The sequence below is a fragment of the Molossus molossus genome, unplaced genomic scaffold (genome assembly GCF_014108415.1).
Source record: "Molossus molossus isolate mMolMol1 unplaced genomic scaffold, mMolMol1.p scaffold_m16_p_4, whole genome shotgun sequence".
Lineage (NCBI taxonomy): Eukaryota > Metazoa > Chordata > Mammalia > Chiroptera > Molossidae > Molossus > Molossus molossus.
The window spans coordinates 56,687,091-56,712,227 of NW_023425377.1; the positions used below are offsets into that span (position 1 = coordinate 56,687,091).

General features: G+C 40.9%; 1 protein-coding gene across 10 annotated transcripts in view; it reads left to right on the plus strand.

The window, feature by feature from the left end:
• The window catches only part of HNRNPM (heterogeneous nuclear ribonucleoprotein M), a 48,629-nt gene that overhangs the window by 1,599 nt on the left and 21,893 nt on the right, over positions 1–25,137 (plus strand). For 6 of the 10 annotated variants that reach the window (XM_036240204.1, XM_036240203.1, XM_036240206.1 and 3 more), the window contains exons 2-9: positions 9,870–10,039; positions 17,615–17,667; positions 18,595–18,602; positions 18,687–18,780; positions 21,267–21,458; positions 22,125–22,278; positions 23,120–23,169; positions 25,055–25,115. In XM_036240204.1, the coding sequence (XP_036096097.1) occupies positions 9,870–10,039; positions 17,615–17,667; positions 18,595–18,602; positions 18,687–18,780; positions 21,267–21,458; positions 22,125–22,278; positions 23,120–23,169; positions 25,055–25,115 (782 nt within the window). Of the gene's footprint in view, positions 1–9,869; positions 10,040–17,614; positions 17,668–18,594; positions 18,603–18,686; positions 18,781–21,266; positions 21,459–22,124; positions 22,279–23,119; positions 23,170–25,054; positions 25,116–25,137 lie in introns of those variants that run through there. The other 4 variants (XM_036240209.1, XM_036240205.1, XM_036240211.1 and 1 more) reach the window with 3 other exon arrangements.

Genomic DNA, 25,137 nt, shown 5'->3' on the forward strand with positions numbered 1-25,137 from the left:
CATTGTTGTGCAATCATCACCATCACCCGTGTCCAGAACTATTCAACATCCGGAACTGTAGCCACTAACTGATAATTTCCCATTCTCCCTAGCTCTCCAGCTCCTTATTACCTCATTTATACATTCTATTATGAATTTTCCTTCCCCCAAAATTTTTAATGTGCATAACTACAATTTGTGGGGATTAAAAAAGTGAATGTAGTTAAAACACTTTATGATAATGAGCATTCACTAAATACTAGCAATGTTAAACTTATTTAGGTGAGAAGGAGAATAGTATGGTTACTGGTCCATAGAACTCAAGAGAAAAGCATTTTGGAAATACTCTCAACACTTTATTATGAAAAATTCTGGAAAGGGATGTGTTCATTTTAGATTTTTTTTCAACATCTGTCTAGGGGGGCCTGATTGGTTTTCTGAGGGCCACATTTGGAGGCTTTGACTATAACATTTATATCTTGTATTTTTTCTTTTTCTTTTTTTTTTTTATCCTCACCCGAGGATATTTTTCCATTTTTTATACAGATAGAGTGGGAGGGAAAGAGAGGAAGGAGAGAGAGAGAGAAACATCGATGTGAAGGGACACATCGAGTGGCTGCCACCCGCACGACCACCAGGGCCGGGGACAAACTGCAACCAAAGTACGTGCCCTTAGCGGGAACCGAACCCGGGTCTCTCCGGACTGCAGGCCAACGCTCTAACCGCTGAGCCAAACTGGCCAGGGCTATATCTTGTATTTTTTCTTTCAAAGCACCTAATCATTGGTTGGAGCACTGCCAGAATCGGGGCTAGGTGAGAAGTTGAATTAGTTACAGGTTATATAGCGTCTGGAGTACTTTTTAAAATTTCCCATTTTGTACTGTTAATTTACAAATAGTCATTTTGTGACTGGTCATTTGGCAAACATAACATAGACTATTAAAAATAAAAGTTTAGCCAGGTGGTGTGGCTCAGTGGTTGAGTGTTGACCCATGCACCAAGAGGTGGCTGGTTCGATTCTGGGTCAGGGCACATGCCCAGGTTGTGGGCCTGATCCCTTGTGGGGGACATGCAGCAGGTGGCCAGTTGATGTTCTCTTTCATTGATGTCTCTCTCCCTCTCCAAAATCAATAAAGAAAAAAAAAATTTACATTGAATCCTGCACCTGGCCTCTGGCTCATGTACCATTTTGGAACAGAGGTGGGCAAAAACAAAGCTGCTCTCTTTTAAAATAAATTATGTTTAGTTTAGGTTACTGGGAGGGTAATGTTTGTGTTAAATTTGTTTTGCAACCAAGAAAAAATTTTTTTTAACCTTTGAGAAAACTCAGGTTAAGGTAATTGACCCAAAGAGTCTAGGGGAGGCCATCTTGACTTTAAGGTCCTTGCAGCTTCCACAACACTACTCTGGTAACCTCTCACTAAATACAGTCATTTGAAGTTTATTATTTAAATAATAATGATTTGAGTGGGTTTGTTGTTTTTGCACTATACTTTAAAAAGTGTTTTAATACTTGATAAGAATTTTTGAGACATGATATTCTGAGCTCAGGATTAGAATAGGGGGCTCTATTTGAATCCCTGCAGCCAGGTCTTTGCTTTCACTTTGCTCTATGATTTTTTCTTTATTGATTTTAGAGAGAGAGGAAGGGAGAAGGAGAAAGACAGAAATAGAAACATTGATGAGAGAACAATTGACTGCCTCCTGCATGCCCCCCACTGGGGATTGGGTCCACAACCTGGGCGTGTGCCCTGACTGGGAATTGCGATGTCCTCTTAGTGCATGGATCTATGCCCAAGCACTGAGCCACACCGGCCGGGCTGCTGTATGATTTTTTTTATTCATGGTTATGCAAGCGGTGTTTACATGAATGTAAGCATTAGGTTGCTTGTTTCTTTTTCTTACTTTTTTATCCTCACCCGAGGACATTTTTCCATTTTTTGTTCAGATAGAGTGGGAGGGAGAGAGAGAGGGCGAAACATCGGCGTGAAAGGGACAGATCCAGTGGCTGCCTCCCCCACGACCAACGAGGGCTGGGGACAAACTGCAACGAGGTAGGTGCCCTTAGCGGGAACTGAACCCGGCTCTCTCTCCACCGCAGTCCGACACTCTAACTGCTGAGCCAAACCGGCCAGGGCTGCTTGTTTCTTTTCAGGGTTCTCTCATTACAGTATTTTGCAGTCATAAAGTTGAAAACTGAATTGCTCCTTCGGTAGTCTGCAAGTACAATAATGCCTAGGTTACCTCAGTCATTGCCCTGGTGAGCTTGTTTTAAAGCCTAATCCGGCCCTGGCAGGTTTTGCTCAGTGGTTAGAGCGTCGGCCTGCGGTCCTGAGAGACCCGGGTTCGGTTCCCGCTAAGGGCGCGGACCTCGGTTGCAGTTTGTCCCCAGCCCTGGTCGGTTGTGTGGGTGGCAGCCACTCGATGTGTTCCTTTCACATCGATGTTTCTCTCTCTCTCTCTCTGTTCCTCTCTCTCCCTCCCACTCTACCTGAACAAAAAATGGGAAAATGTCCTCGGGTGAGGATAAAAAAAATAAAGAAATAAAGCCTAATCCGTATACGCAACGGTAGAAGGCTAGGAGTTAATCATTCCCCCTCCCTACTGCCCTCAATAAAATTATTGGTAGGAAAATATTATCACTGCCGAAGTCACTGTATGCCAAGTCTCTAAACCTTTATAGATGAAGGCACTGAGGCTTAGCAAAAGTGACATTGAAGTTAAGGCGTTGATGGTTGGGACCCTACTTCTTAGTCACCCGTATTACTAATGTTGCACTTAACATTTATCAAGTTGTATTTTGTTAGGCTGTTTGTTGATTCTCGCAGCATCCCTGTGAGCTACGGTGGCTACAGGTTATGCTGGTTTTGCTGGTAAAGAACCAGAGAGGAAAAGAGCTTGAATCATGTGGGTGGTTAAGTGATGGACCTGGAGCTGGAATAGTGCTGTTATGAACTGTACTCTCCACATCTTAAATGCATTAGAGGAGCTCAGGATTGAAAGGATTTCTGTGAAGAATCATTTTACATAAGAGATGGTTCTCAAGGGGTTAGGGGGAATGCGGATTCTTTTTCTCTCAGGAAGATGTGTTCAGGATTTCAGGGTATTGGAGTTGCCATTTCAGATTATACTCTTAATTGAAGAACTTTGCAAGTATTATGCATGGGAATGCTGTGGAGGCAGGCATGAGAGGTTAGGGATTCACCATTTTAAATAGTAAATGTAGCACTCCTTTGTGGAGTAGGTAGGCACTTTAATTTTTTTTTGGTTGTGATCTTTATGTGTAGTATAATTCTAGTGTTGTGGAGCAGTGACATGGTAAATTATCAATTTTTAAAGAATGCAGTCAGTGAAACAATTCCAAAGCCATATTAAACATAATTAGTCTCATTTTAATGACTTGGGAGGTAATTTCAGATATTTTAGATTTGTCTTTATTATGAAATAGGTTTATAGAATTTCAGAAAGCTTTGGTTATATTGATTCTTTTTAGAACTTAGATGGAATCAGAATCGTTGGCAATTGGGAATTGAGTGCCAATTAGCCAGGAGAATATTGACTGGTAAACATTTAGCTGGCCTAGGTAGACCACTTACTGTGGCTTCACACACAGTAAGTTTTTTTGAAAGATTACACGTTTGTTACTTTATGTTGGAGTTACAAGTCAAGTTATTGGGGTTAGGTTTGTAATTTAATATCAGAAGAAACTTTAAAAAACAGTGTTGTATAATAGCCACAATAAACATATAAGAAATGTACAGTTTGGTAAGTGTCAGTATATAAAACCCTCACTGAGTCAAGATAATAAATATATCAATGACTACCAGAAGCTTTTTTTCACCCTTTTGTAATCCTCTGGGCCTCCCCCCACCCCCACCCAGGCTACTGAGGGTCTGCTTCCCATCAGTTATGCATCATGGGTTCTCAACTGGGTGATTTCTTTCCTCCAGGGGACATTTGGAAGTGTTTGGAGACATTTTTAATCTTCACCTTCAAGACTGAGGGATGGGGTCGCTACTGGCATCCTTGAGTAGAGATCAGGGAATGCTGTTAAACACCCTGTAGTGTACAGGGCACCTCCCCCCACCCCCAACATAGGATTATCTGGCCTAAAATGTCAGTAGTTTTGAGGTTGAGAAACTCCGCTGTAGATTAGTTTGTCAGAGTAGATCTTCTGAAATACAGAGTTTTATATGATGGAATCATACTGTATGTACTCCTTTCTTGTCTTTTTTTTTTTAAGTATAAATATGTTGAGATTCATTTATATTGTTTGCAGTGTATTAATGTACTACAATTTGTTTATTCATTTACCTGTTAGTAGACATTTAGATTTCCAGTTTTGGGGTTTTATAAGTAATGTTGCTGTGAACATTCAGGGACAAGTTTTTGTATGGAAATGTGCTTTATTTTCTCTTGGGTGAGTATCTAACTGCGGATGATTGGATCATATGGTAGGTGTGTGTTTAACTTAACATGTTTAATGTCTGTAATATACTAAATTTGGGGTGTTTATCAATGTTGTCAATTCTGCCTATAAAAAATGTACTTCTGCCCGGCCGGTGTGGCTCAGTGCTTGAGTGTAGACCCATGCACCAAGAGGTCACAGGTTCGATTTCCAGTCAGGGCACATGCCCAGATTGTGGGCCCAATCCCCAGAGAGGAGCATCTAGGAGGCGGCCAGTCAGTGTTCTCTCTCATCGATGTTTCTGTCTTTCTCTCCCTCTCCCTTCTTCTCTCTCTAAAATCAATAAAGAAAAAAAATTTTAAAATGTACTTGGAGTTGAGTGTTGCATATATTTTAAGGCTAGAAAAGACTATTTGCCTAATTTTATTCTGAAGATGGGAAAAAATTGGATTGGGTATTTTAAAAATGGACTTTTCAGGACACCGCTCTTAAACTATCACATTATCTACACTTGAATATGTGTCTTTTTTTTTATTTTTTTATCCTCACCCGAGGACAGTTTTTGATATTTTGTTCAGATAGAGTGGGAAGGAGAGAGAGGGAGAGAAACATCCACGTGAAAGGGACACATTGAGTGGTCGCCACCCGCACGACCCAATCAGGGCTGGGGACAAACTGCAACCAAGGTACGTGCCCTTAGCGGGAACCGAACCTGGGTCTCTCCAGACCGCAGGCCGACGCTCTAACCGCTGAGCCAGACCGGCCAGGGCTGTGTCTTTTTTTTTTTTTTTTTAATCCTCACCCAAGGACATTTTTCCATTTTTTTGTTCAGATAGAGTGGGAGTGGGAGGGGGAGAGAGAGAGAAACAGCGACGTGAAAGGGACACATCGAGTGGCTGCCACCGGTACGACCCAACCAGGACTGGGGACAAACTGCATCCGAGGTACACACCCTTAGCGGGAATCGAACCTGGGTCTCTCCGGACCACAGGCCAACGCTCTAACCGCTGAGCCAGACTGGCCAGGGCTGAATATGTGTGTTTTTTTTTTTACCCTCACCCGAGGACATTTTTCCATTTTTTGTTCAGATAGAATGGGAGGGGGAGAGAGAGAGAAACATCGATGTGAAAGGGACACGCCGAGTGGTTGCCACCCGCACTACCAACCAGAGCCGGGGACAAACTGCAACCGAAGTACGTGCCCTTAGCGGTAACCGAACCCGGGTCTCTCCAGACCGCAGGCTGATGCTCTAGCCCACTGAGCCAAACAGGCCAGGGCTGAATATGTGTTTTGAGTGAGATTTCTTTGAGGGTGGTTGTCTCTAATTCTGTCAAGAATAGAATTCATCATGATCATTGGATTTAAGAAAAGGTCAATTTTTTTAAGAAGCTGGAAGTGACTTTTTCTCTGAGAAAACTTATAGAGAGAGGAAATGATTGGACAGCGAAGGGTTTGAGTACAGTGGTACTGTGTTCATACCTTGGGCATAATCCATATGAACTGCTTTCTCAGTGGTGAGCCATGTAATGTGGATTAACCCCAAACCAAATATCCAGTTTCTGTGGTTAGATAGGGTAGTTTATTCTTAGCCCTAATAATGCATGGGTAGAAGACAGCCTATGTACTTTGTTACCTGCTTTGGCTCTGATTAGTTATTTATACATTTTGTAATTAATAGGTGAGCTGAGCAGTCTGAAAACAGACTGGAACTATTACTGTCATGGACCCTGTGTTAGAATTATGTAGAATATTTGGGTTTCAGCCGTGGCCGGTTTGGCTCAGCAGTTAGAGCATCAGCCTGCAGTCCAGAGAGACCCGGGTTCAGTTCCCACTAAGGGCACCTACTACCACGGTTGCAGTTTGTCCCTAGCCCTGATTGGGTTGTGCGGGAGGCAGCCACTCGATATGTCCCTTTCACGTCGATGTTTCTCTCTCTCTCTCTCTCTTCCTCTCTCTCCCTTCCACTCTATCTGAAAATAAATGCAAAAATGTCCTCGGGTGAGGATTAAAAAAAAAGAATATTTGGGTTTCAAAAGAAACAAGTTATATTGAATACATTTCTACCCACAGACCCTCTGGAATATAGATTAGATGTACATTTTATGAATTTATACTACCATTTTTCCTCCTCCTCTGCCAAGAGTAAGCAGTTGGCAGATTTTGGTGCAGGACTTTCATGTGGAGTAGACAGGTTCCTTCTGAGATCTGTTTGTGGTGTGCAGCCAACCTGAGGAAGGTCTGTTGTGAACCTGGGTGGACAGAGTGAAGAGTTCTAGGAATCTGAGAAATCCAGTGGCAGTACTTCCCACATCTACCAGCTGGAAGTCTATTGCATGTTGATATATTTCATATCATGTGGGAAACTGCTTTCCTTAGTTTTGCCTAGGATGATACTTTCATGGGGTTACCACTTGTAACCCTTGTGTTAGGATGTGAGGGACCAGTTAAAAAAACTTTGGGGACAAAAAGTTGCTATTTGTCTTATTTTTCCAAATAAGTATGTTAGAAGAAAGTTCTTCAGTTAACATTCAGTGTTTGAACACTACACCTCCCCCACACAAGGAAGAATCCTAGAATAAAGATCAGCCCTGCCCTGGCCGGTTTGGCTCAGCGGTTAGAGTGTCGGCTCGTGGACCAGAGAGGCCTAGGTTTGGTTCCCACTAAGGGCATGTGCCTCTGTTTCGGTTTGTGCCCGGCCCCAGTTGGGGTTGTGTGGGTGGCAACCACTCAGTGTGTTTCTCTCACATCGATGTTTCTCTCTCTCTCTTTCCCTCCCTCCCTCTTTATCTCAAGATGAATGCAAAAATTTCCTCGGGTGAAGATTAAAGAAAAAAGATTAGCCCTTTTATAAAATGGAGGTAGTTTTGTAAATCATCAATACCATAGTCTTGGCTTTTTGTTTTTTTTCCCATTTGTGCCATGGATCATAAAACCTCTGCTGGACTCTGTGTTTTGGGAGTCTCAGGATTCTCACTGGTAGAAAGAATAGGGCTAGTGAAGCAGAAAGTGCAGGACTCAGTGCCTTGAGAAGAACTTTCTATGACTGCCAGCTCCCCAGTTTTTCCTGGTCAGTGCTTAACAGGTGTTCTGCCTGAGGTCAAAGGGGGCTGAACTGAGCTGGCAGCTCAGGGAACAGCCTCACTTGGCCATGGCATGGGCACTACCCTGGCTGTGCACACACTGGCCAGGGCCCTAGGCCTCTCTAGGCTAATAATGTCTGGTTCTGTGCTTTGGAAGTCTGCATTTCTTCAGAAGTCTTTTTCATATCCCAGTCTAAGCTGAATTAGTATGTATGGAACTTAGACATGAAATGTTACTGCATAGAGGCACCTAACACACCAAGGAGAAAAGTATTTCAGGGAAGGCCATACCAGAAAAGCATTCACCCTTCTTTGCAAACGTTGGGATTGTGTACTGTCTTATATGTACCAGGGTTGCTCAAAGTTTGGTTTTCCTAGTGTCAAAGTAGGGTTGGATAGAGAGTGGTTTCTTTCCCTTAAATTTTTTTTATTGTGATACAATATATGTAAGCGTTACCATTTTAACTTTTGTTTTGTTTTTAATCCTCACCTGAGGCTTTTTAAATTTTCTATTTATCTTCAGACAGTGGGAGGGAGGGAAAGAGAGAAACATCTATGTGAGAGGGACACATTGATTGGCTGCCTCCCGCATGACCCTGATGAGGGCTGGGACGAACCGCAACCAAGGTACGTGCTCTTGACCAGAATAAAATCTGTGATTCTGGTCTGGGGGCCGATGCTCTAACCACTGGGCACCATTTTAAGTGTATAATTTAGTGGCATCAAGTACAATGTTGTACATTATACCATGATCCACTTTCCATTACCAGAGCTTTTATCATCCCAAACAGAAACTGGTTTGTTTCACTTAGCATGTTTTCAAAGTTCATCTGTGTTACAATGTGTATAGCACTCCTTTTTATGGTTGAGTAATACTTTATTGTATTTATATACTACATTTTGTTCATGCCATTCATAGGTTGCTTCCACCCTTAGGCTATTATGAATAATGCTGCTATTGGTGTATATGTATTTGAGTCTTTGCTTTCCATTCTTTTTTTTTTTATAAATTTTTTTTCTTTTTTATTGATTTTTAGGGAGAGGGAGAGAGAGATAGAAACATTGATGAGAGAGAATATCAACTGGCCTCTTCCTGCATGCTCCTGACTGGGTGCTGGGCATGTACCCTAACCGGGAATTGAACCGGTGACCTCTTGGTGCATGAGTTGATGCTCACCCTCTGAGGCATTTTTTAGGGTGTATACTTAGGAGTGGAATTGCTGGGTCATATAGTGTTATGTTTTAACTTTTTTGTTCTTGTTAATCCTCACCCGAGTATGTTTTTTTTCTGTTGATTTTTAGAGGGAAGAAGGGAGAGAGAGAATGAACCTATCTGTTTGAGACACATGGATTTGTTCTCTCCGGCACACACCCCAATGGGAGGATGGAATCTGCAACACCTGCAACCCAGGCACATGCCCTTGACAGGGAATCGAACCTGCAACTCTTCATTGTGTGGGCTGATACTCTAACCATTGAGCAACCGGCCAAGGCAGTGTTTTCACTTTTTGAGTAACTGCCAGATTTATGTAGCAGCTGCACCATTTTATACCCCCACTTAAAACAATTAAAAAAACACACACACAACAAACGGCACTTGTTTTGTGAAGCTAAAATTGGTTGGGCCTATGTGCACTACCTCATTTCTTTTCCATGAAATTTTGTAAATATTTTTTTTCTTTATTGATTTTTTTTTTTTTCTTGTTAGAGAGGAAGGGAGTGGGAGAGAGAGATAGAAATATGGATGAGAGAGAATATTGGCTGCCTCCTGCATACTCCCTGCTGGGGATTCGGCCCACAACCTGGGCATGTGCCCTGACCGGGAATTGAACTGGCAACCTCTTGGTACATGGGTTGATGCTCAACTACTGAGCCACACTAGACAGGCATATTTTGTTTTGTTTTTATTTTTAAAGATTTTTTAAATTGATTTTTAGAGGGAGAGGGAGAGAAACATTGATGTGAGAGTGGAACATCAGCTGACTGCATCCTACATGCCCGCTACCAGGGTTGGAACTCACAACCCAGGCATGTGCCCTGACCAGAAATCGAACCAGCAACCTTTTGGTGCATGGGATGGTGCCCAACAAACTGAGTCACACCAGCCGGGGCCTTGTAAATCTTTGCTTCTCTTCTGTTTCTGTCTTGAAATTAAAGCACACCCCCCCATAGGAGTGTGTGAAGGCCTAGGAGAGCACACCTTTCTTGGGACTGGTTTCTTGATAACTAGGTTTAAAGAGTACACCACTGCAGCATTCTGCTCTATGGAACACTCATCAAAATCATTATTTGTCTTATGTTATATGTAATTTTGTGTGGAATTGTAAACCTGGCAAATGAAATATTGTCTTTTATATTGTGCTAACATATGGATCCATTTTTCCCCCTTCTCTTGAATTCAGTGAAGGAGAACGGCCTACTCAGAATGAGAAGAGAAAGGAGAAAAACATAAAAAGAGGAGGCAATCGCTTTGAGCCATATGCCAATCCAACCAAAAGATACAGAGCCTTCATTACAAACATACCCTTTGATGTGAAATGGCAGTCACTTAAAGACCTGGTTAAAGAAAAAGGTAATGGTACTGGTGGTTGAGTAGGGTAAGAAGGTTGGTGTGTCACCTTTTCTGTGGCTAATTCCTTGGTTATTTTTTCAGTGGAAGCTGTTCTGGGTAGAGCATGTGTTCTGTCTAGGCTTGAGAGTTAAACCCTCCTACCCACCCTCCTTTTTGTGTGTGTATGTGTGTGTGTGTGTGTGTGTGTGTGTGGTTGTGCACCTGTGTCAAAAAGGGTGGTTTGTCCCTTGGCCTGTAAATCATTTTACTGGCTTAATATGGCAATAGGGTTCAATTAAGCTTGAGGGGAACCTCTTTGTATTAAGGAAATTTTTTGAATTTTTCATAATAGGTGGGAGATGTTTTACCTTTTCTCTCGTGCCTTCAGGCATATATCAGTCACAGCCCAGGTGTTCAAATTCTGGCCTAGGGCAGGGGAAGCCACCAAAGCTCTGCTGCCACCAGGAGGTCTGAGGAGGTCGGTTGCCTCCATGGTCCTCTGCCTTACCTCTTGCGCACACCAGGTGTGTCTGCTCTTTCCCATACTCTTGTTCTGTTTCTTCTGTCTTTCTTTCCTGATTCTTGGCTCTGCTGGTGGCACTCAGGGCTAAAGAGATTGCTCAGCCTTAGTTTAGACAAAACTGTTGATAGAGAAAAATTTGTGTAATGCCTTGAGGTTTCCCCTTATCCTCACCCCCAAGGGAAACTTAATACTCAAATTACTTTTAAATGGAGTCTTTTTGAAGGACTGAAAGGTATTGGTTTTTGGAGCATTCATAATGAAAAGAGATTTGAGCTTGATTTGTCAAATGATTAACATTTCAGTGACAGACAGAGATGCCACTTGGATAGGCTATTTTGGTATGTGTACTGGTGCTCCCAGCATTGGGTTTTGAAAATATAAATGGCCCACTTCCATCATTGTCCCATCTCTTGATTCGACCATGACATGCTGAAGCACTAGGCACAGTGAACTTCTCTGGACAGTTATGTATGCTGCTCCCATGTAGTATTTCTCCAGATAACATAGATGGAAAATGTTTTGTTGTGAGATTTGTTTTCCTGCCTTGATCAGCCAAATCATTCCTGCCAATGCTCCTAGGGCAAGAGTGAAGTTTCTTCTTTTTGTCTGAAGGGCGTGTCATGTGGCATCCCAGATGCAGTGTTCTTGGTTTTTGGGACTGCTGCTTCAATTCAAGCTTAGAATTTCTGTACAGTAAAGTTGGGTCTCATTCGAATTAGTTTTTGGAATAATCCCCAAATTTGTCTTCTTGTGATTTGGTTGAACCACTGAATCGATACTTCCATTGATAATAAGGTATAGTAGTTCCAAGAACCAGGAATGTGGCTTTGAAAACGCAGAATTTTGTAAGAGATTGCAGGCCAAATAATATTTTTATTTTTAGGAGTGTGTGAACCAGTTTTGGGACATGATGGATAAAGTAGGTGACATTTTTACTGCTTTAACCATTCAGTAATTCTGTTTTGGAAGCCTTAAAGCTGGTAGCAGCAGCAGCAGCAGCAGCAGCAGCAGCCATGACGTTTCTGGATGTAGAAGCAGTTCACCTCAATTTCCTATTGAACTGTATTAAGTGTGGAGCCAGCCTTGTGGTTTATTTGGATACTTCCAAACTGGATCTCATATTCCCCTGGCATACTCTTATGAATGCCCTGGCTCAGCCCTTTCAGTGTATTTTTGGTGGTGTAATTTAGAATTACAGGTGTGCAGTAAATCAGTTATTTTTAACAAACCTTAAAATGTTCTTGCTTAGAGCTCCCCTGTATAGGTTGAATTACTTTTTTGCTTAATTAAATTATTAGCCACGTTGGAATGTGGGTAAAGGTATTCATAAGAGAAAGATAATCTTTTTTTATGGTAATGCTTATATTTAGTGTGTGGACTCTAAAAAAATTTCCTGTTTACATACATATGACTCCTTACAAAATGTTCTTACTCTTTTTATTATGAGGTTTTCAAAATATGCTTTTATTCATGTCTTGGTATACCAAAAGTAAATAGTTATTTGAAATCTGAACTATTTACTTAAAATCTGTTGCAAATAAGTTTTAAGGTTTTTGAAGACTTGTTATTGCACAGGGAAAAATATCGCAGATAGAGGCACTTATATCCTCAAAGTGTTGGTCTCAAGATAATATCTCTAGTGGGCAAAGCAGAGATTTGGACTGTCATAATCTAACCACAGTTTGCATTTTAAGACTTATGCCTGATGAAATAGTCGTGTTTCAGAAAACTGGTGGAATAATTCGTCCTCAACTTAAAGATCTGAATAATGTTATATCATTGCAGCACCATCTAATTGCCACCTCTCAATTAAGATAGTAGCTTTGAGATGGCAGGACAGGAGCTTTTCTAAGGCTAATCATTAATCATACTTAAGATCGCCTCATGCACCACTCCCTAATTCCCCATCTTTCCCCTTCCTTGAACACCAAGTGTATTTTCTAGTCTTCATCTTGGATTTTAGCATTTAACAGCACTCTGGGAGATCCTACTAAAAATTCATGTATTATGTGAACTGGTTACTTTTCCCCTGGCTTTTTCAAAACCCTGAATGGGATCACAAAGCTTGTTTGGTACCCAGCTGTTTTTAGTGGCACTATCATGAAATTAACATTGCTGGTTTTTAAAGAGAAAATACGTATTCAGAGCTTTGTTGTGTTCTGAACCAGCCTGCTTTTTTGCTCACCCCCATAATATCAGTTAGGGACATGAATTCAAGAGTTTCACGGCCCTTAGAATTGAATTGAATGCTGTCCTTCCCTGAGCTTTCTCCTTCCTGCTCTATGTGTCCGGATGGGACAAGGGAAAAGTTTCTATTGTCCTTCCTATTGCATGGAAAAAAATGGCAGCTCTGAGGACCAAATTGTTGCTGGATTAAAAACAACAATAACAACAACAACATTGAGAGCCAGTGTAATGTGAAATTTGGAGATTGTCAAACCAAGTTTGAGAGTGACTTTTAATGGTCTCCCAGCTACCTAGTTTTCATCACTTAACAGCTATTGGGGTATATATCTTAAGGTGTTTGTCCATAAGGATTGGGCTAAAAAGTAAGATTTCTGTGAGCAAAAGGTGATCTTGGGTATTTTAAACTTAAATAGTTTTGTGCTACATTATTGGGAAGTCCTTTGTGGATGAAGAAAGCTTGACGTGGGGCTACTTGTTCTCCTGGCTTAACATGGGAGCCGGCAGTACTGAGATGCAGCAGCAGTTAGTAAGCAACAGAGTGAAGTGTGAGGAAGAAAGGAAGGTCAGTGATACAGTTTACTTTCAATCAATCCTACGTTTAGCAGCAGTCTGTTTAACTGTGTAAGCAAAAATTTCTTTAAGCGCTTAATCCTTCTGTTTTTATTTAATGCATCACTTCAAGTAAATTTGAAATCCCAGCTAACAGAAAACCAAGGCCCAGAGGGCATGGAAGGTCTCCAGTGCTCTTGGAAATAATCTTCATGGTGGGTCTGTGGAGTAGAACTTATTTTCAGTTTCAGAAAGCAATGTGAGAGAAACATTAATGCGGGAGAACATCGATTGGCCATCTCCCACATGTTCCCCACTGGGGATTTGGCCCACAACCCAGGCATGTGCCCTGACTGGGAATCAAACTGAGAGCTCTCAGTTCATAGGATGACACTCAGTCCATTGAGCCACACTTGCTAGGCGAAGATGTATATTTTAAAAGCTACATAGCCTGGCCGGTATGGCTCACTGGTTGAGCATCGATCCGTGCACAAAGAGGTCACTGGTTTGATCCCCGGTCAGGGCACATTAACCTAGGTTGTGGGCCACGTCCCCAGTGTGGGGCATGCAGGAGGCAGCCAGTCAGTGTTCTCCCTCATTGATGTTTCTCTCTTTAAAATTAATAAAGAAAAATAAAATAAAAATAAAAGCCATATATAAACAGCTTAAATATATTAAAAAGTTTTTCGAGTTCAAATACGCATTTATTGTATGCACCCCTCCAGTATAGTGGCTACTTTATTATTAGGTGAAAATGTTTGATAACATGTCCTGCCTACTCCCCCCCCCCCCCCCCCCCCGCTGCATCAAGTTATAGGCCTTTTCTTTTTTTCAAATTATTATTTTTTTCTTTATTGATTTTAGAGGGAGAGGAAGGGAGGCGGAGAGACGGATAGAAACATCGATGAGAGAACATCGATTGGCTGCCTCCTCCTACATGCCCCCCCTCCCCTGGGGATCTGGCCCACAACCTGGGCATTTGCCCTGACTGGGAATTGAACTGGTGCATGGGTCAGTGCTCAATCCCTGAGCCACACCAGCCTGGGCATAGGCCTTTTCATATATGAATTCTCTTCAATGACTTGGACCTCTGTACTCTTTTTTTTTTGGTATGTTTTAGACTTGAGCAGTAAATGAGAATACAGAAACAAACTCTTTGTGATAAAGATACACGCAGAAATGTTAAATCAGAGTAGCTCCAAGAACTGTCTGAATTCTTTTTGCGTTGTTCATCTACTGGACCTCTTGGTGCCTTTTATTCTTGAGGCAATATATATGGTTTTTGTCACTAAAATTTTTTTTTGCCCTAACCAGTTTGGCTCAGCGATAGAGCATTGGACCTCAGACCAGTGAGGCACAGGTTCCATTCTGGTCAAGGGCACGTACCTCGTTTGCGATTCATTCCTGGCCCTGGTTGGAGTCGTGTGGGAGGCAACCAGTCAGTGTGACCCTCTCATGTCGATGTTTCTCTCTTTCTCTCCCTCTCTCTCCCTTCCACTCTATCTAAAGAAAAATAGAAAAATATACTCAGGTGAGGATTTTTTTAAAAAAGTAAACTTTTTTCTCTTTTCTTGAGGCAGTATTTTTAATAATTCACCTAAATATGTTGATTAAATATGATTTTTGGAGCATTTTAAAATAAAGGTAGGTTATAACATTTGGCATTAGGCTTTTCAGAGTCTTAGTTTTTTCCTATAGATGTTTTGATATTTAAGCTGCAAGAGAATTTGTCTCAGCAGCCTCCTCTTGAGATTTTATCCGTGTTTAATGGGGAGAGAGGAGCAGCAGTAATTTTCATTAATACCTGCAAATTACACTTCTGTGACACTGTTGTAACTGCCAATTTGTAAACTCTGCCTCTCAGTTCTAACTGTGATCTGCTCTAGTTGATTGACTCTTAAACTTTATTTCATTGAATATGACCAGATTGATAGTTGACAAATTTTGCCTTCAAAGTTTTGTTGATAATTGTACTGACTCTACCAAATAGGTCTTGCTTTATGTACTATTTAGAGCTAAAAGATAATTAGTCTTTTACAGGCTTTATTATTATCTTCCTATAGGGAAGTATAAATTAGCAACTGCTGCAGAGCCTGTGACACAAATTGGCTTACATCTCTTAATTGATGAGGTCTTTCCAGGTGGAGATCAGGATTTAATGAGGAGCATGTTACTATTGATCCTTGGGAACAGCACTACCAATGCTAGAGCCACAGTGACTGCCTCACTTAGGACTAAACTGAGAGGAGGAGGATTAGTTTGATGTAATTTTTTGTTTTTACTAAACTATTTAATTTGGGGGCGGGGAGAGGGAACATTTTAAGCAGATTTGTGTGTGGGTGCGCGCACGCGCGTGCAAAGGATTGAAGGTTGGGTGGTGTGTTCCATCACTAGAATGTTAAGTGAGAAAAGTCCTAATTTCTAAACCTGGTTTATGTTAAAATGGTTATGACCATGGAAAACTGTTTGGTTGGGACTTGCTTGGTTTCTAGGTTGCAATGACATCTTTTTGATCAAGTGTCTTTATGAGCACAGACTAGAAAATGTCCAAATGCAACAATATTTGAATTTTGACATCATAGTTATAGCTGACCTTGAGTTAGATATTGTGGTTCTTTTATTTATTTTTAAGGTTATTAGGCAATAGTCACAGTCACAGCTCATAGGAAATAAACTTGGTCTCTCTTCACTGTCTTGACACTACTTGGCATTTTCATTTAAGTGGAGACAAGGGCTGTAGGTCCTCAAATGGCTGCCGCTGTTGAAATAAATGGCTCTTAACATGGCTTCAGGAATGGCCACAGCTTTTTTGGAGTTGCTTTACTTTTGTACTGGTAAAATAAAGCCTGTTTGTAGAACTGTCCTTGTCTGTGATCATTTTTCAGTTTGCCCCTCAGGATTACATACCCCACACGTTAAACTTAGCAGTTGGTCCTATTTTCCTTTCTTCATTTCTGCACTGATTCTCCTTCCTGTTTTGTGAAAAGTCCTGGTTAACATGACAAGAAAGGCAAGGCTATAAACTTACTAAACTTTGAACACTTGTGTCCTTCTTGCTTTCAGCTGCCATGCAAATATATTACTAATAAATATGCCTTTCAAATTGATAATTTTATTTACATTTAAGTATCTCCTTGCAATATTAATTTTTAAATCCTATAATATTAATATCCTTTAACAAAGGAGTTAAAATAGGCAGGACTTGTTGAGGCCATTGAGGAGGGCTATTTTCACCCCTGTAGTGCTAAACCATACTTGAAAACTGAGTTGGAGAAGGCTTTACCATAAAAAAATAGCTTTAAAAAAGCCTGTTTAGAGAGTGTTTTCAGCAAATTAACGCCGTAAATGTGTTTTCTATGTGCCATCTTCAAGTTCAGCAGCCATTTTAGTGGTTGACTTGATGGGTTTTAACATCTGGTTATGGTGGTCATGAATTGGCAATCCAAACCTTGAGGGAAATCTGCAGAATCTTTTGAAATGCTTTGGTTTCCCCCTTTGTGTAGATTAGAATCAAGTGAGTCTGTTTAATTGCTTAGATGCAAACTGAGTTCTAAATTTGCATTTATCTGTGTCCATTAATGGGGAGATTGAGAAAGCAGCAAGAATAAAGCCTGGCTTAATTCACTGATGAGAATCCAGATGCTGCTCTGGTTTTGTGATTGGATGTTCAAACATCCTACTTCTGAGTTGTGGGGCCCAGTACTTTGTGCAGGACCAGCTACAGAATTTGTGGGGCGTAGTGTAAAATGAAAATACCAGGACTACTTGTTTAAAAATGAGGAATTTCAAGACCACAACAGCATTAAACCAAACATGTGGCCATCCTGAGCTCAGGTCCCTGTGCGATTATGCAGGTTTCCCACCCATGTGGTCTGCAACACCGTGTGTATGTCTTTTGAGCATATACACATCCTTGATGTAGCATTTGAGCTCAGTGTAGGCTTTACAATTTGTGTGCTATTAACGTGCTTTCACCAGTAAGAGTGTATGTGTAAAATATTTCCTTCCTTACCCAAAGAAGTGAATCATGCAGACTTCCCTTATATATTTGGATTGCCTCTAGTCATGAATAAGAGTCCAGATGGAAATTGGTATGGAAACCTGTGGAAATAGCTTGTTTGTGGTGGGAGGAACATCAAGGACATTGTTAATGAGTTTCACCTACCTTTACTGCACACCTGTAATGCCTAGTTCTGTGGTTTAGAGAATATGGAGTGTTTCTGAGCTTTCTATAAGGCAGAGGCTCCATACAAGGTTGCTGATGATTGTTCTAAATTCCCATTGTTTTCTTGGCTTTTCTCCCTTGGTTTATGTGTCGTCTGGAAACTGATTTGTAGTTGGTGAGGTAACATACGTGGAGCTCTTAATGGACGCTGAAGGAAAGTCAAGGGTAAGTGTCTGAGAGAATTTCTTCTGTGGATTTACTACATGAAAAATGTAACTGTATGGTGGCGTGGAATCGAATGAAATCAGGAAGGCAGTGAGTGCTCATGTTATAGTAGCCATGTTTGATTTTGCCAAACATTTGAGTGGGGTGGGAAGGGATTTGCAAAGGGGAGTCCTGCTTTTCCAAATGGCTGGCCAAAGAGCTTTTTGGTATTCTGTTTGGATGCCCAATTTTGATAACTGGAGACCAATCGTAGCATTGTCTCTTTGTTAACAGAGGAATTGGCTGTGTGTGAATTATGCATGGAATTTTAGTGGTGGTATATTAATGTAAAACGTGTGTTCTTGTCTAGAAAATGTTACTCTTGGTTGTTTGCTGAATTTGAAAGTTGTGTGAACCAAAGATTCCGAAAAGTTGCCTTTGTGCCAGTAAATTGTAAAACAAATATTTAAAATCTGAACATTTAAAATTGGCCTAGTTTAAAGAGAAAATAAACTATTTTCTGTCGTGCAATAGAATGGCTTAGAATAATCAAAAGGATGAGCTCAATTCATTGAAGGGATGGATTTAGGAGGAGTATGATAAGGAATTGACTGAGTACAGAGGGAAGCAGATCTAAAGTTTGTGTGATTTCTTGGAGAACCTGAATTTAGGTCTGCTTATTAAAACTTCAGCAACTAGTGCAATGCTGGTAATGTGCAGGGAAAGGAGATAATAAGGAGCCCAGATTTTAATAAGGAAGGCTAGGTAAGATACTTCTGTCAGCTTCCTCTTAGAAGGGTTAATTTAAAAAAAACAACCACCACCACCTAACTTAATTACATAAACCGTTTTTATAACTGTCATTGATATTTACTGTTTTTTTTTTTTTCTTTTCTTTTTTATTCCCCTTTCCTTGCTCTTCGGATTGGTCTGTGGCTTCTTCCAAAGGGATGTGCGTAAGTATTGTCTAGTTACTTATTGGCAATTGAGCCTTCAAGTTGCAGGATTGGTTTCACTCGTTTCCTTTTGACTCTTCATAGTGTTGTCGAATTCAAGATGGAAGAGAGCATGAAAAAAGCTGCCGAAGTTCTAAACAAGCATAGTCTGAGTGGAAGACCACTGAAAGTCAAAGAAGTAAGCTCTTGAAACATTGAATATTGTTTGTAATTGTCAAGTTGTCCTATTTGGAGTTAGGAAAAGATATAAATAGTCCTGGACTGTGTTTTCTGGAGTGGACCAACCTGTTGTTTTTACTGAAGAGGGTCAGTCACAGGCTTCACTAAGGCTTACTGTACGAACTTTGAATTAGTGGCTGAGTACATTTTGAGCCACTACTTACTGCCTGCCTTCCTAATGTCTGATCTTTGACCAGCCTGCCTCAGGCATTTTCTCAGGCATTCAAACTGAGCCTTTGGTTCTCGGTTGTTTTTAAGGAAATTCTAAACCTATAATTTTACCCCTATTATTGGCCTTTTTTCTTTCTTTCTTTTTTTTTTTTATTTTATTTTTTTTATCCTCACCCGAGGATATTTTTCCATTTTTTGTACAGATAGAGTGGGAGAGAGAGAGAGAAACATCGACGTGAAGGGACACATCGAGTGGCTGCCACCCGCACGACCAACCAGGGCCGGGGACAAACTGCAACCGAGGTACGTGCCCTTAGCGGGAACCGAACCCGGGTCTCTCCGGACCGCAGGCCGACGCTCTAACTGCTGAGTCAAACTGGCCAGGGCTTTTTTTTTATTATATATATATTTTTTAATTGATTTTTAGAGAGAAAGGGAGCGATAGAAACATCAGCTGCCTCCTGCACGCCCCCTACTGGGGATTGCGCCCACAACCAGGGCATGTACCCTGACCGGGAATTGAACTGGCAACCTCTTGGTGCTTGGATCAACCACAGCTACACTGACCAGGCCTTCCTTCCCCCACCCCGTGTGTGTGTGTGCGTGTGTGTGTTGCTAATCCTCACCCAAGGATATTTTTCGTTGGTCCTTGGCATGGTGGGGGGGTGGGGGGTGGAGAAACATTGATGAGAGAGAGACACATCAATTGGTTGCCTGCCTTTTTGCAGGACTCCGACTGAGGCCAGGGGTCAAACTTGCAACCCAGGTACATGCCGTTGACTGAGAATTGAACTCTTGGCTCTTTGGTCTGTTGGCCAATGTCCTAACTGCTAAGCCAAACTGGCCAGAACCTTTTTTTTTTAAATTGAGTTTGTCATGATTCATATCCTCTTTCATATCTAATCCAAATCAAATACCTTCTCTCCCTTGAGGAAGAGGGAGGTTTTTTATTGATTCAATCCTTCCTTGACTTTTTAAAATCCTCACTGGAGGATATATTGTTCATTGACTTTAGAGAGAGGGAGGGAGGGAGAGACACACAGAGACATGGATATGAGAGGGAAACATTGATTGGTTGCCTCTTGCATGCACCCTAACCATGAACAAACCCGCAACCTAGATATGTGCCCTGACTGGGAATCAAACCCAGGATCTTTTGGTGTGTGGGATTATGCTTCAGCCCACTGAGCCACACTGGTCCTCTTTTACTTTTTTTTTTTTTTATCCTCACCTGAGGACATTTTTGCATTTATTCAGATAGAGAGGGAGGGAGAAAGAGAAAGAGAGAGAGAAACATCGATGTGAGAGACACATCGAGTGGCTGCCACCCACACGACCCCAACCAGGGCTGGGGACAAACTGCAACCAAGGTATGTGCCCTTAGCGGGAACCGAACCCGGGACTCTCCAGTCCGCGGGCCAACGCTCTAACCGCTGAGCCAAACTGGCCAGGGCTACTTTTTTTTTCTTTTAATGTTTTTATTGGTTTTTTAGAGAGAGAAGGAGGGAGAATGAGTTAGAAACATCATTGTGAGAAACATCAGTCAGCTGCCTCCTGCATGCCCCCACTGGGAATTGAATCCACAATCTGGGCATGTGCCCTGACCGAGAATCCAACCGGGACCTTTTAGTCCGTGGGATGACGCTCAATCCATTGAGCCACATCATTTGGGCCTCCTTGACTTTTTAAATCTCTTTTTGGAATATTATTATTATATTCAGAGTCCAGGAAGGAAAGTGTGGTAGGGTTTAAGTTCTCTTGTGTGTTGAAGATGATACACAAAAGGGCATAGAGTTCAAGAACAGTGTCAATAGCAGAGCTTCACAGACCTGTCCAGACTTGACACAGGAGTCAGATGCCTGAATAATGTGAGGGATGGAAATATCTTGGTGATCTAGAACTGTTTTTTCAAACCTTTGGGAATATCACTGATGAGGTTTGTAGGCATTACAGAACTCTGTTGAATTAGTAGGATCTTATTTCAGTCTGGAATTTCTATATTATGTCAAACCCCCACCCCCTTTTTATTGTATTATTTACATAGTTCAGTTGAGAGCTAAATTTTATACCCTTCCTTTCTTACTCCTTTGGCTGGGATTCTTCCTGGCCTGGTTGTTTAGTTCATTGAATTTCTTGTTACAGATTTTGAGAAATGCTCTCCAAACAGCCTCTCAATTTCTGAAATTTTGGGGATGTCCCTTGCTGTGTGAGCATATGAACAGGGTTTGGTTGTCACTGGGTCAGTTAAATGTAACACTTTTGTGCTCGTTTTAGGATCCTGATGGTGAACATGCCAGGAGAGCAATGCAAAAGGTGATGGCTACGACTGGTGGGATGGGTATGGGACCAGGTGGCCCAGGAATGATTAATATCCCACCCAGTATCCTAAATAATCCTAACATCCCAAATGAGATTATCCATGCATTACAGGCTGGAAGACTTGGAAGCACAGTATTTGTAGCAAATGTAAGTAGACAAAACAGTCTGAAGTAGAAAATAAATCAGAAACTTTATGACATAATCTTATCAATGTGTTATAAAAGTAGGTTTGATGTTTGAGAAGAAAAACTTAAGAGAGGGTTATGTTATCTTCTTGATCTATTTTTTAAAAATCAGCCTTGGTGTTTGTCTGTGGTCCTGTGGGGGTTGTGTTTACTGTGGTTTGCAGGTGTTTACAAAAGTGGTGGCTGAGTCTGCATTCTTGGTGGGTTTATTTAGGTGCTTGGGGGAAAAAAGTTCTGAGTAGAGATTATGTGCTGATACTTCTCTCTTTGTGTCTGGGATAAATGGTAATGCCCTTGTCATTTGCAAAGGAATATATTTTTAAAAAGAAAGTGGGTAGGGGAGGAGGATAATAAACTTTGGGGAATACTTTTTTTAAATGTTCAAGTATAAACATTACTTTGGAATGTATGGGGTTACTTAAGCTGTTCTTTCAGAGAAAAGAGACAGTAAATGGCAGTTAAGGACAGGCTTTATAAACCTATTTGGAAAATTCCACTGTAGTCCATATGTTTTTGTGACATATTTTTCTAATGCTTGTTTCCAACCAAAGCATGTAGCATGGATGTAATAAAAATGTTTTTCTTAAGATACTTACATTGAAATTTTCTTCCACCTTCTCTTGATTAGCTGGATTATAAAGTTGGCTGGAAGAAACTGAAGGAAGTTTTTAGTATGGCTGGTGTGGTGGTCCGTGCAGACATTCTTGAGGATAAAGATGGAAAAAGTCGTGGAATAGGCACTGTTACTTTTGAACAGTCCATTGAAGCTGTGCAAGCTATATGTATCCTTTTACTAGAGTTTAGCTCTTGGGGAACAATTTGTCTAAATGTTGTGTTGGTAATACAGGTTTGTGTGGGGAAGTGGTAACTTGGTGTGTCTATTTCCTGAGTGGCTAGAGGGAATACATTACTGTGGAATTTGAAAAGTTCTTTGTGATGGAATAGATTTAGTCTTGTGTACATAGAAGGACTGGTTAGAAAGTAGGTACATCTTGTAAGTGGTTTTTTCCTATGATTTCTTTTTAGAGGAGTTTGGTTTGAAATGGGGAGTCCAATGAATGTGCCACTGGAGCAAAAATTGGTTATTTCATAAATAAGCCCTTGCAGGGCCCTATCTCTCCAGTGGATTGACATCATTCTGGAAGAAGCACTTCTCTCCTACCCTGGGCTGCTTACCCTATAGTTACATTTTTGTAGCCACAATGTAGACTACCAACATGGGAACACAGTCACTAAATTCAGGTAAAACTGTCATTGAGTATTTTTCCCAGAAAACATGGTACTTAAAAAATGGTAGGATGCCTGGCCCATTGGGTATGTACAGAAAACTGATGCCATTGCTTAAAAGGATGGTTTGGCGAGGAGTGTAAGGTTGTATGAATGAAGCTCTGCACCTAAGGTGTAAGCTGAGATTTTTTTAGTTATTTCCCCCTTGAGCTTTATTTATTGTTCCTTTTATGCAAACCAAATACAATTGGTGGAAAGTGTAATGAGGAATCAAAATTGCTCATAAATTCATCACTTAGAGGGACTGGTAGCATTTGAATTATTTTTTGTCAGCTGTTTCTCTCATGCTGTGCATGTTAATAGACTTGTAAGAAATTGCCTTAATTTTAATATCAGCTATGTTTAATGGCCAACTGCTATTTGATAGACCAATGCATGTGAAAATGGTAAGTTAATAAGATCTATTTCTCCATAACACTCAAATAAGTCTAGCAAAGACATGGGATTATTAAGAGTGCACACATAGACATTATTTATGGATCAATCTAAGTTTGATTTTCAAGTGGTGTGCCACAAGAATTGTTCAAGCATGCAATAATATATGACTATTTGTTTATTTTTAATGACTTTATTGGGGTGACATTGGTTAATAAAATTATATGGGTTTCAGGTATACAATTCTATAATGGTTATCTAATACCTGACCTTTTCCCTTAGATTGTCAAATCAAAAAATGAGAACACCCAAACACAATAGTAGTCGTCACCGGTGTGAATGAGTAAAAATTACACCAATTTTTTTTGTCATATTGGCAAAAGATTATATTTTTTGGTGTGCTACAGAATTTTAGTAATTAGTTTGATGTGTTCCATGAAATGAAGGAGGTTGAAAATCTCTGGTGTAAATAGGGTGTGGTATGGTGAACACATTTATGACAGAAATAACCTTTGCTTATGCACTTCTCACTTCAGATAATATTTTTCTTGCACATTTGGCCGATTGGCATGGTTAGGAGGTCAGTTGAGTATCCTGCTTGAGCAAGTGATGAATTTCAAAGAATGATTACCCTGGATTTCCAGTTATCAGTATGTTTGGTTAGCATTATGTTTGTTGTAGCATTAAATCTTTGGTTCAGACAGCTTTTAAAGTTCTGTTGAAGTGCTTCAATATAAATATGTTTTTGTTTGTTTATTATAGAAGGGGGGGGAGAGAGAGGGATATAAACATCAGTGTGAGAGAGAGACATCAATCAGTTGCCTCCTGCACCCCCCCCCCTTCCCACTGGGGATCAAACCCACAACCCGGGTGTGTGCCCTGACCAGGAATCAAACCTGGACCTCACAGTCCATGGGACAACGCACAGTTCACTGAGCCACACTGGCTGGGCTGAAGTGCTTCAATATAAACATTAGTCTTGCTATGGCTGTGCCAGTAAATACAAGCATGATTGGAACATGGTGAGCATTCACATTTAGGGAAAAAAATAAAAGGAACTGTAAAGGAGTTTTTTTAATTACTTGAAACATTCAATTTACTTTTTAAAAAAATAGGTAATTGCTTCATGTGATACAAGTCTGAAAGCATGAAAAAGATAATGTGAATTTTTCTCTCGCTTCATACCCAGGTCCTGTGCATCCCCCGTAATATATACATAAGTGTATATTTTTATTTTTTTTTATCCTCACCCGAGGATATTTTTCTATTTTTTGTACAGATAGAGTGGGAGGGAGAGAGAGGAAGGGAGAGAGAGAGAGAAACATCGATGTGAAGGGACACATCGAGTGGCTGCCACCTGCACGACCAACCAGGGCCGGGGACAAACTGCAACCGAAGTACGTGCCCTTAGCGGGAATCGAACCCGGGTCTCTCCGGACCGCAGGCCGACGCTCTAACCACTGAGCCAAACTGGCCAGGGCCATAAGTGTATATTTTTAAAAGGTAGCAAGAAATACTCCTTTCTTTTATCTTTATTTTTTAAAGATTATTTGGAAATAAAGTTTTTGTGTTTTGTTTTTTTTTAAGCGCAAGAGAGGAAAGGGAGAGAGAGACATCTGTTTGTTGTTTTACCTATTTATGCATTCATTAGTTGATTCTTGTATATGCTCTGTCTGGGGATCAAATCCCCCAACAATGGCATATTGAGACGATGCTCTAACCAACTGAGCTACCTGGCCAGGGCTCTGTACTCCTTTGGATACTTGCTTGGTATTCTATGGCAAGGGTGTATCATAATTTATCAAACTAGTCCTCTATTGATGGAGATTGTTTTTGTCTTTTGCTGCTGCCAGCAGTCTTCTAAGAATACTGAGATTTATTTATTTTCTCTTTCAGGATGAGAGGGCCTTACCAAAGGGAGATTTTTTCCCTCCTGAGCGCCCACAACAACTTCCCCGTAAGTGTCTCACTTATTATGA